We start from the raw sequence: 12489 nt of genomic DNA on the forward strand, positions 1-12489 counted from the left end.
CCATGTAGATTCTGGCCTACTTTGTCAGGCTTGTGCCAATGGAAGTTTAGATTTTAAAGCCTTTTTGGTGCTATTTTGGTCTGCTTGATTTCCTGGTACCCCCGGAACTCTCACTGGTTTCTGCTTGTGCCACCTTAGAAGGTGGAATGGCTCTCCCCAGGTCTGTTGCTTCGTGTCTCTGAGTTGGTGATGAGTGTCTCAGGCCTGCAAGAATGAAGAAGCTTTCTGGAATGAACACTTGTGGTAGGGCCTCTCTTGTTGAAGTCTCCTGGCTGCCTCAGTGTCTCTGGGTGGGAAAGGCAGAGATGGAGAACTTTTTGCTTAGCTGTTTATTAGTGGGATTAGAGTCTTGATCAATCCTCTTTGCTGATACTGCCAGGCTCATCTCTTTTCAGAGGGACTCCTATTTGATATGAGGGAGAAATGAGCCTACCTGAACAACCTTCTGTTGTTATATTGGGGGCCAGGAAATACCCAAGCTGGACTGCCTTCTTTTGGGTTGTTACTCCAGGCCTGGGGTCCCAAACCAGTCTCTTAACTCCTTTTGGGGTTCTCTTTTGTTTGCCTCTTGTGCTATTTCCAGGGTTTATAGCTGTACTTAGTCAGATAGAGCAGAAAATAATGAGTCTACAACATCTTGTCTGGGCCAGAAGTCCAATCAACAAGATTTTATAGTACAAAATTCTGAAAAGAGACAATATTTTAGAGTTTGGGTTTCAATAGCCTACTTACTAACTTGATGACTTAGAGAACTTCAGCTATTTAAGCCACATGTAATATACTTAAAGCTCCCAGCTCAAGACTTGGCACAGATGAACCACTCAATAGGTATTCAGTATCTTTCCCTAGAAATCATTTAGGTCAAACCAGCTGCTTTAAATATAAGGCAACAAACGCCTAGATAAATGTGGGAGTCTTTTAAATATGCTGTGATCCACATATACCCAGGTGACATTTTTTTTTTTCCCAAAGCCCACAAGCACACTCTCAATTCTTGATTATTTGGTTCCTTGCTTCTTCATGGTAGTTCTGGTTCAGTTGGAAAAGATTTGAAAATTGAAAATAAAAATACAATTTATATTTGAAAAGTACCTCAAAATTTACAAAGTGCTTTTGCAGTTACAATTTTCCTTGGTTGGTACAATAACAGCGTGAGACGAACAAGGTAGAGATTACTTCTATTTTGCAACTGAGGAAACTCAGTAAGTTGAAGGGCTGAGACTCATCCAGAAGTGATCTTTCATTCAGGACCTTTGCTTGACACCTTTTACCCTGTGAAACCAGACCTTTATTGGATGACAAGAGGCTGTGGAAATAGTTGGTTTTAGGGCACCAAACTTGTCATGTCCTTGGGCTAATGCAGTGGATCAACTTGTGACTATAGAGTAGATGGAGTCCAAATTCAGGCTTATGTTCCATATATAGTAAAGTACCCTGAGACTTGGAGCTCAAATTACACTTAGAGCGTTTGCTAGTAAAAAACAAACAAACAAACAAAACAAACAACAACAACAAAAAACAAAAACAAAAAAAACTTCCCAGGTAGGTGAAATTATCCATCTGTGTAGGTAACCTCTGGCAAGGGGGTATCTTAGGTGAGAAAGGTTGCTGAATTCCAATAAAAGGAAATAGGGTATAGTCCAGGAAGGCAAGATTGGAATTTGATGTAGAAGGCTGTAGCTTGGCCAAACAATAAGGAGTTGGTTGAATAAACAATAGCTTACACAGTGAGATACTATGTGGTCATTAAAAATGATGAGATCAATCTATTTATTGAAAAGGTCACAATTAAACAAGAAACACAGGAGTGTGTAGTATGATCCTATTTTTGTTCTGTATGCATGCATACAGATTTATCTCTGCATAGAGAAATTATGATGTCCTTTTTTTTGGTACTATATTTTTAAAACATTCCATAATGAACAAAATTTTCTTGGTTAATTATAAAATTTATTTTATAATTATAAAAGAGAGCCATAGCCTAATCCATTTGTTATGAACTGAATGTTTGTGTCCTCCTCAAATTCATATGTTGAAATTCTACCCCCTGATATGACAGTAATGGGAAATAGGGGCTTTTGGGAGGTGATTAGGATTAGATGAGGTCATGAAGGTGAAACCCTCATGAATGGAATTAGTTCCATTTTGAGTCATGAGAGAGCATGCTTTTCTCTGTTCTCCTCCATGTGAGGTTACAGCAAAAAGATAACTGTCCACTAGACACTAAATCTTCTGGCAGCATAATTATGGACTTCCCAGCCTCAAGACTGTGAGAAATAAATGACTGTTGTTGGTTTTTGTTGTTGTTGTTGTTGTTATAGTAGTCTGAATGGACTAAGACAGAAATTGTATTGTAATGTAATCTGATGGTCTAAAGAGAGTGTGTCAAGAGTAGGAAGGGAGCTGAATGGAGTTGAGGAAAGAAGAAGCCTAAGAGTAAGTATCAGTTTAATCAGAAGTTAACAGGGCTGAAGGTAGGAGACTGACTGATGTATTTTGATTGCTTTTTTATGTGCCAGGCTCTTTACCAGGTAGTACTTTACATGTTAGCTCAGTTAATCTTCATAACCGTATGGAAGGAAGGTACAATTATCATCCCCATTTTTCAGATGAGACCTTTCCTCTTAGGCTCAGAGAGGGAAAGTGACTTGCTTAAGACCATACAGCTAGTATATGGCAAAGCCAGGAGTAGAACCCAGGTCTCTTTGTGTTCTACCCACTGGAGGCCCTGGGCATGTGGTTCCCAGGGAGGGAGCTTCTGCTGTAGGGCAAGGAGATATCACTGGACTCTTCTGCAGCCTCGAGAAAATAACCCGAGTTCATGAGGCTCCATATGTAAGGATTCTTGCTTAGTGGAGCAGGGAGAAAGGATGGCAATAAAGAGTCTGATTCTTGGATAGATATATCCCCCAGTATGAATTAACAAGCTGGCATTTGGTCAGACAGTATGCTTTTGTGAGTTAAGTTGGTGTCAGTCTTGTCCTTAGCTGATCAATGACAGCTAGAGCCTGAACTCTGTAGTGCTGTCCATCCTGATACGTGTCTTGTTTTATTTTAGAATCAACAGTGCATACTTTAACTTACCTGCAGATTGTCTTTATATGGTAGTTCATCTATGAAGGCTATGCCAAGACACCCTTTTATGAAGGTATGCCATGTTTCATTTGTAGCTATTACACAGCAACCTCACACATGTAAGAGACTGAAGGTTTTTAATTTTAAACCCAAAAACTGTATCAACCAAACATTTTCAAACTGGAACAAAACTGCAGAAGAGAGCTAATGAGCAATTTTGCCCTAGACTAAACATGGCAGCGAGCGTCCTGATGGGGTCATACACACATACCCCAGTGGTATGACAAGTTCAAAATAACACACAACAGGAAATTTAAAGTCAATCATACACACTGTTATACCTTGGCAAGTTCAGACTTGAGCTACTATGCCAGTCATTCTATAAACCTGGGGCTAATGAAAAGTTAGGTTTGTCAAGAAAATATGCAGCTGAGATTCTGACTTATATATCAGTTGCATGATGTCCATGTAGGTATGTGGCTACCATGAATACATTACAGATAACACTGGTCATGTATTTGAATCCTACTTCTAAAGCTGTCTGATCAATAGATCCAAGGAAAAAAGGCCAATTGCTTTACTACCACTTTGGTTTTTATATCTGGCTTGGTTTAACATGTCCTAAAGTCCTCATGGCACTTAGCTGGACAGTATCAAAGTTAAAGTTAAAGGTCTATCACTAGAAGAGTTCTTAAATCTTGGAAACATTCTCTTCCTCTGAATGCCCAAATGGTCCATGAGACCAGATACTGCTGAAGTTATAGTAAACACATATACACATACAAATACTCTTACTATGAGTTACATTCCAAAAGGACTAAACTTGTTAACTAATCCTAAGCCCGAGGCACTTTTAACTAGAATACAGAACATACTCTATCAGAGCTAGGATATGTGTTCTGCATTCCTACTAGCATTCAAAAAACATAAAAATCAACCCTATCTGACAACGTGAGTTAGTTGGAGATGCAACAATACCTGTGAATTACTGTGGCCAATTGCATGTGAGGTGGGATCAAAGAAAAGAGTCTTTAAACAATAATCACCTAGTGACTTTGGTGTACATATTCTCATATGACTGGTGATGGGTCCAATGATATTTCAAGCTACAAAGAGGCAAAGAAGGGGCCCAGAACTCATCTGCCTTAGGGACAGATTAAAGGAGGAGAATACCATCCATCATCCTTGACTCTGGGGACAAATGACCCAGGAACACGTAACCTAGCAGAGAAAAGTGTTTACAAAGAAAATATACAACTCAGAGCATTTTTAAGGAAAGAGTTTCTATCAGTGTAAAAGACAGCTTTAAAAAAAAAAAATGTCAGCCACAGTACTGCCTGAAAAAGAGAACCATTTTTGGATGTTACTGGAGCATAGGCAATCTTAAATAACTGGGACATGGTCATCCTGGACTGGCATATATTCCTTTTGCTTACTCGTCAGGTGTATTTCTGTATTATCTTCTCTTCCCTCCTGCCCTCTCCCCATCTTCAACACAACTGGAATTCTGTGAGGGCTGGTGTAGGTCTTTCCAAAGAGAGTACAAAGCCATGAAAATGGTTGAAAGGCAACAAAAGTTTGGAAGAGAAAGAAGCTTTTAGGTCACCCCCAAAGCTTTGGAAAATGCCAAGAAACAGGGCATGGGACTTAACATTGAAGCTGCTTGTTTCATACAAGCCAACTTCTGAACATGTTTTTGTTTATCCCCGGAAAGATACATGGGCCTATATTACACAGCTGCTTTCAAAGGACACTTGCCTTTTCTGAAGTCACAAATCACACATCATGTAACACACTTTTACTTGCACTGACATCTAAAGAAGATGTGGGCTGCTGTGATTGGTGACAAAAACAATACTTCCTAGTTAATGAGAAGACACAGAAATCAGTCTTACAGCCAGGGAATCAGAGAAGACATATTCTGTATGGCTTGAAATTACTTTTCTTTATTTTATTTTATTTTATTTTATTTTATTTATTTTATTCTATGCCTCCATCAAACGCTTTGAAAACAGAACTGCCTTTAAAAGAACAACAAACTAAGAGTACTTTATACACCCCAATTTTTTCCCTTGTCCTTTGTTTGGTGTCACAACAGCAAGCCGTTTTTTTTTTTTTTTTTTTTTACATTTTCTCTTGTTTGTGTGTGCGTATGTGTATGTGTATATATTATGTATGTATGTATAAAATAAGCCCATAGGACAAATTTTAAGGCTTAATTAAGCATGTCTACTTTTTTTTAATGTCTATATAAAAACTCAGGTCTAGATTTGGCACTTAGAAGAAAACAACCAAATTTGGTTGGAATCATATCTGCCTGTATCTATATACCTAGAATTCTGGGAGAGAGAGGCCTGACAGTGGGGGAAAGTTTTGGTACAATAGCTATTACTAAACCACATACACTGGAAATGAAGAGAGAAATTGAGAACAATTTTCCTAAGTATAAACCAATCTGAAGTATATAGTATACCCCTTTTGAGAGTAATATTTTTCTTAAAGGTAATTTACATTTCCCTACATAACTGTTTGAAAAAAGGCCACTTTATAAAATGCTCCAATAGAAAGATTTCCCAGTGGTATATCAAAGCTTAAAAGCATCAAGAAAAGGTGTTATGTGTTTCATAAAAGCCAGTAAGTAACAAAGATCTGACATAGTTATTAAACATCTCTAACTGCTAAATTCAGGCCAACCTTAAATATGTACCAATTTGGTTTGAAAAGCAAAAAGACTTGTATTCCTTCTAGTTGGAAGTGTTCAGGAAAAGGTCATACTTTCAAGTGAGGTATGTTGCAGACAAAAGGTATCCACACATGTTGACAGGCAATGTTAACTGACTTGGTAGTAATCGAACACAATTTCTAGAGTGACTTTCCAAAGATATAAGTGTCCAATACATGCACCATAAGCTTTACATTCTTGCCCTGTTAGTTCCAAATAGAATTCCAGGTTTTCTTTCACACAGCAAACCTTATCTCTCAATTTCTTCTTTGAAAAGTCAGACTATTAGCTATTACTTAGCTTTGTTATTTAGGGTTGTTTTATTTATTACCATGAAGAATCTGTCATTCTATAAACTAATTAAATAATTAAAATTTTTAAAAAGGTGTTCATGAAGAATCTTCCTCACCCTCATGGATACAAGCACAGGCACAGAGCCTGCCTCATGCTTAGAAAAGATAAACAGTGATCCTAGGCCTGTGAAACTTGCATAGGAAACAGGCAGAGGTCAGGTTAGTGGATGAAACAGTAGCCTTCTTATTTAAGCGGGGAAGTCATATTAGAATGGAATTTCTGCTCAGGGAAGGGTAGGACAGTGGGGGAAGGGGTCATATTTCTTTCATAGCATAGGTACCATATAGGGTATGAAATGAAAGCCATTAATAGATCACTTTTTTTATAGTACACCCAGCAACTTTCCTTCAGTTGTTTCCTCTCTGTCATGAAGCTCCTGACTACAGATATCTACTGGATTTTTACCAGTACACAAGTATTTGGATCCCACTGAACTTTTTCCAAATCCAATGGAAAAACAGGGAGGTGTTAATGGAACATGTTGGGAAATAAAATGAAAACAGACCAAATAAATTGACTGACAGATCTTTAGGCTGAAATTGATTCTATGTTTTTAAATCCTCAATAAAATAAGACAGTCTTTTTAAAAAATTTTTGTTTTTGCTTTTGGTAATACCAGTGTTGCTCTTTACCACATCTCAGTTTAAAATTATATTGAAAATATATTTTCACTACTGATTAATTTTATTCTAGATCTAAAAAATAAAGTTTGATACTATGTACTGCCCTTGTTCAGGTCTGTAGAAACAAATCTGAGACTCTTAAACTAACTTTTCATAGGATTTACAAAATTACTGTGTCCTGCCATTTGCTTTTTTCCTTTTCCTGAAAATAACGTAACATCCTGTATTTGGAGTATCATGCTAGTTAATGAACTGTGAAATTCAGACTGAGATAGGAAAAAGCCCTGGGTATAAGCAAGACCCAGAACAGACTCACTCATAACAGATGATTGGTACTGTCATCTTCTTTGACATCTTCCTACAAAGCCAGGGTTAGATGGAGTCTCCAGATCAAAATGATTTGCACAAATCATACTTTTTTTCCCAGAAGTAATAAGTCAAATAACTGGAAACATCTGATGATTTAGGTTATATAAGCCAGTGATCAAATTGTGGAAAGAGAAGGATCAGAGAATACATAATAGAAAATCACTTTATTGCTTAAAAATGACAGAAACAAGGCAAGAATCAGAATAAGGCAAATTTTTAAAAATGGACTCTATTTAAAATGAAAAATATCAAATAAATTAGTTCTTTATAAACACAGAATTGAAACAGCTACCAACAGAAGGTAAGTGTAAAAAAAATGGCTCCTATTTGCATATGAAAAAAGATAACCCAAATGACTTAATGTTCTTCCTCTAAAGAGGAAGGTTGTTTTGGGTTCATAGTTTAGGTATGGACAAGAAATCAAGGAGCTACCCTGGCTCTTCTCTCCTACTTCTAACACTTAAGTTAAAAGGCACCTCTTTCTTACAGAGAAGAGTAACGAATGAGTCTTTAGAAATGTCTGTGTTTACCACTGAATGTGGTAGTATTGAAGATGGCTCTTTCACTAAGAACTCATTTTTGAGCTTAAGCCAGACAGAGTATTCACAATAGACATCTTGGGTGAAGACATGAATTGTATTGGCAATGGGAGTTTTGAAAATGCTGATAATATATAGTGTATGACCAAAACTGCCAGAGGCCTACCCTACCACAGCATGTGAAAGTGGGTAAACCATGACTGAATATCCAATAAGAAAGTGTACATCAAGTGTATCAGTCTCAAGAAGAAGATCTGGTGTTTAAACAATAAGGGACATATCCCTTCTCCAAGGAGTATTTAGGCCTCCTATAAGAATGGATTTTTTCAAAAGTGTACATTAGCACAAAGTGATAAAAATAGTGCCAATTGTATGTAAAAATCCGCAAACTTGATGTGATATCTACAGAAGCAAAACCACTGGTTTTCATAAAAAGAACTAAGAACAGGTCTGTTTTAGGAAAACTCAGATGAGCACAAAGGCCATGTATAAACCAAGGTCTAAAGCACTGAGTTTCCATTGTCTCTTGAATTGATGTTGAGAATACTATTAATAAATGTTACTAATTCAGATCTCACCAATTTGGAATTGATCATTTTAGAGTGTAGTGGATTCAAATTTACCTATGGACCAACTATGAAAAGGGGAGTTGGCTAAGTGAGTATTATAAGACCTGGCTTGGATGTGTGTTTGGAAGAGCAAGTGTAACTTAAGAAAACTATTTCTTTATATGTTTTAAACCACCAAGCAGCCAGCACTCATGCTAACAGTTAAGGATCATTTTGATTTATTTCTCAGGCAAATGTTGGGGTCTCTATAGGCAATAATGTTAGCTTACATCTTATGACTAAATATATCTGACAGTAAAATTTTCTTTTAAACCATATGGTGATTCAGTTACCTGTTGCACACCATCTCTTCATCCCCTTAATAAGATCTTAATTCTCCACTATGACAATATTTCTACTTTGTTCTCATGCTATAGAGTAGAAAAGTAGGGAAGTTGGGTCATTAAGGAAAACAGAATAATGGAACCAGCCTAGTATCTCAGCTGAAAGGCAATATTTCTAAAGTTAAATACCATTCTAGAACAATAACATAATCTTTCTCTTACCTACATTTTGGGCTGCTCGAAGTGCATATACTGATCACTTAATAAGTAAAGACCCTAAATTCCCTTCCAGACTCTTAAGTGGAAGGAGGGGTGCTCTGGCCTTACCCATTTAAACTAATTGGAAAAGCAGCATGGCCTTTGCGACAAGGATCATTGTGGGTACCTGCAGGTGTACTTAGCATGGAAGCAGATAAGTAGCTCACTGCTGCTTGGAGCAGCCTGCTTCCTTAGTGCTAGCCTTTGAGATGCCCATGTCCCCATATATGCCCATTTCCCCAGAGAAGCCCATGGCTCCAGAGATGCTGATGTCTTCAGAGATGCCTGTGGCCCTAGAGATGCCCGTGGCCCCAGGGATGCCTCTGGTCTCAGAGATTCTTGTGTCTCCAGAGCAGCCTACATTCTCAGAAATGTTTATGGCCCTAAGGCTGCCCATGATCCCACAACAGTCATGGTGGTGGTCTGCACACTGGCTTGTTACTTGATCCATCTGAGCTTGGAGGCCTCCTTCCCTGGACAGGGTGCCATACTCCATCAAGGTACTGAGGTCTCCATCGATACCCATCAAGCCAAGTGGATTGGTCAAAGGACTTCCCAGATGCTGAGGTAATAAATTCCCTAACTGAGAGCAGGTACAGACTTGCTCTGGTGGCTCACCATGGGCTTTCAATTTCTGTCATAGAAGAAAGGAATGGGTGAAAATAATTAGAAACAGGAGAAAAACTAATGTAATAGGCAAATATTACATTATCCTGCAGAGATCCTGCCTGCTATCACTGATATGGTAGCAAATGACCTTTTGCTCCCTCTTTATCTCCAAACAGCTTTTCTTCATCACCTGAGATAGTACTTTAAAAAGCCCTAACATTAAAGATCCTCAAAGGTCTTGTGTCTATAAAAGTTCTCTTTTCTTAAAAATGCAATTTTATTATTAGGAGCAGGGAGGGCAAGGGAGAGGCTCACTGATTCTTATTGAATACTGCTATGTGCTGGACACTTTACATATAGTATTTCCTTTCACACTCATAAGAATCCTGTTAGGTATTAGCTGTATTTTATAGATGAGGAAACTGAGGCTCATAGAATTTAAATGAGTCACTCAAATTCACACATTTAGGAAGTAGTAGAGCTGGGATCTGACTCTGTCTCTTTTTAATGCCAAAGCTTATAACCTGTCTACTACCTTACTTATGCTATCTCCAATGAATATTCTTATTTTAATGGATAACACAATGATTCACTGATACTTTACAACAGTGATTCTTAATTTTCTAGGGGTCATAGATCCCTCTGAAAATATGAAGAAAATGATGGAACTTCTCATAAAACTACATGCATACACATGTGCACATGAGACAGCACATAAAAAGTTTTTAGGTATAATTTCACATGCTTCACATATGCCCCAAAGGGCATCTGTGGATACCTGCAGGGTTCATGGACTCCAAACAAGAGCTCCTGCCTTAAGGAGCAAGCATATCATTTTTATTTTTCTAGAAATAACAAAATCTCATAAATACACACACAGAGTGAAAAGCCCTGGAGAGAAGAACTAAATAGGTGGCTGGGGAAGTTTTTTAAACTTTTATTCACTTTATATGTTTTTATATTGTGCATATTCTAACTGTACACTTGAACTGCCTTTTTAAAATGATGACAGGGCTATCTGGGAAATAATATTATGGGCCACTTTTGATTTTCTTCTCTGTATTAAAAAAAGAATGTTAATAATTTTAATGTAAATATTTTAAAAGGAAGAAAGCCTTAATTTTTTACTTTAGAATCAAATAATGATCTGATTCAATATAGAATAAATCTGATCCTCTCTCAGAAAACAGGCAAGAATAAGTGAGAGGGCTATCATGAATGAGGCACTTGCTCTGGGAGCCTTGTTGCTAATAGCTAAAAGAGAGAACAGAAGACCCTAGGGAAAAGTTTTCCTTCTTCTTAGTTTTGCCTATCGCTTGGTCTTCTCAGGGCTGCTTATTTCCCTTGTTTCCTATGATTTTAAGTCATGCTTCAGTTTTCCAGTTTCCGTCTTCTTCCTTCTTCTCCTTCTCCTTCTTTTATTTTTTAAATAAATGGAACCAAGTAACTGACTATTACCTTACCTCTCAAGAGGACATTCAAAAGTTTGGAATCTGATGTAATCAAAATACATTTATTTTCACAATAAAAGGATATTCGATTACTTATAAGGAAAAGCTATGCCTTATCTGGCCTATACTGGGTTCACACCCAGTTCCTAAACAGCACACCTCTTCCAAGAATTCTTTTATAAGAGGTACCCTTCCCCTCTTTCCTTCAAACACACCCGTAAGGAACCCTAGAATCCAGAAGCACCTCAGCATTTTCTATATTTTGAAAAGAAATCCTTGTTGACTTGTTTAACCTGTAATTAAAAACATGTGTCTGGTTTTGCTGGTATCATAAAGCAAAATGAACACATATAGCATGACCACTCGAAGAACAGTTTACTATCTACATGAGAAGAAAATGAGAATTTTTATAAGGTTTTCCTAATTGAAAATATAAAAATTTCATTGTTCTTATCAGTACACCCAAGATACGATAACAAATATCAGTATAACTTCCCTTTTGTTTCTCCTAATAATCATACCCAGATCAAAATTAGGGAACCAATCCACTTGTTTAATTAGCTGAGTGTGATATTTACCACTTTCTATGGGGAGTAAGAAAAAGAGTTGTGCCTCAGTGCCTTGTAGCTATAGGACACCTGGACACCAGAAGATATAAGCCAGTCAGGCAGCTACTCACAAGTACCAAGTGGGCTGGGCATACTCAGAAGGGGCAAGAGGATCTCATTTTGAGATTCTTCTCTCTACCTTTTCTAGTTTGTGCACATCTGCCTCCAGCATTGTTCTCTGCTTATTAATTTCCAGGAGGCTCTCAAGCATACTCTGCTTGGGATGAAGCCCTTTGTCAAAGCGGTTATACATCCCACACCAGAACCTTGAATAAACAAAAAGAACAAAAAGTGGGTTAGTTTAGCTGGAAGAATAGATTACTTACGTTTTCTTGTGTCAAGAAAGTATTAGCCTGGTAGGTGGGTATATCTCAAAAATAAGGTAATTTTGACATAAAAAAGACTGAACATGCTCCTAACTGAAGAGTAAAGTTCCTAGCAGAAAGATCTCTTCTGAAAGAGACACTTTGGACTTGAGCACATTTGAGCCAATTTTTAAAAATTAAATTAAACTTTTTATTTTGAAATAATTATAGATTCGTATGCAATTTTAACAAATAATAGGGAGTTACATCAGCAAGATGACAAACTTGGAAGCTCCAGGCCCTTGTTCTCCCATGGCAATACTAAATAAATAACAATAGATGGATCAGTGTAGCTTTGTGAGAACTCTAGAAACCAGGTAAGAAGCTGCAGCAATCAAGGGCCTAACCAAGAAAAATTGTACCCAAAATGGTAGAAAAAGTCATAGTACTTTTGCTTATCCTTGCCCTACTCCCTCACCAGCGCAGCATGATATAACTGGCAGCATGGTGCCCAATTCCCAGTTTCTTTATTAGGTTGGAAGAAAAAGAGTGGAAGTTGTTTGTAATGCTCTGCCTTGTCTATGGGGAGTCCGAGGGATTGATTTTTGTCTCACCTGCCTTGAAGCACTGACTGGAACAGTGGAAGCAGTGGCAGTAGAGAGGAGTAGGGGGTCTGCAGACACA

The 12489-nt window shown here is 37.6% G+C and overlaps 1 protein-coding gene across 5 annotated transcripts in view; it reads right to left on the reverse strand.

Annotated features, from left to right (window-relative positions):
• Nucleotides 1-8452: 8452 nt before the first annotated feature.
• Nucleotides 8453-12489, reverse strand: part of MTMR8 (myotubularin related protein 8) — a 144471-nt gene continuing 140434 nt past the window's right edge. For all 5 annotated transcript variants that reach the window (XM_023525021.1, XM_023525020.1, XM_023525022.1 and 2 more), the window contains 2 exons: nucleotides 11640-11766; nucleotides 8453-9466 (listed from right to left, as the gene is read on the reverse strand). In XM_023525021.1, the coding sequence (XP_023380789.1) occupies nucleotides 8996-9466; nucleotides 11640-11766 (598 nt within the window). In that variant the 3' untranslated portion in view covers nucleotides 8453-8995. The remainder of the gene's footprint in view (nucleotides 9467-11639; nucleotides 11767-12489) is intronic.

Source organism: Pteropus vampyrus, unplaced genomic scaffold (genome assembly GCF_000151845.1).
Source record: "Pteropus vampyrus isolate Shadow unplaced genomic scaffold, Pvam_2.0 Scaffold516, whole genome shotgun sequence".
Lineage (NCBI taxonomy): Eukaryota > Metazoa > Chordata > Mammalia > Chiroptera > Pteropodidae > Pteropus > Pteropus vampyrus.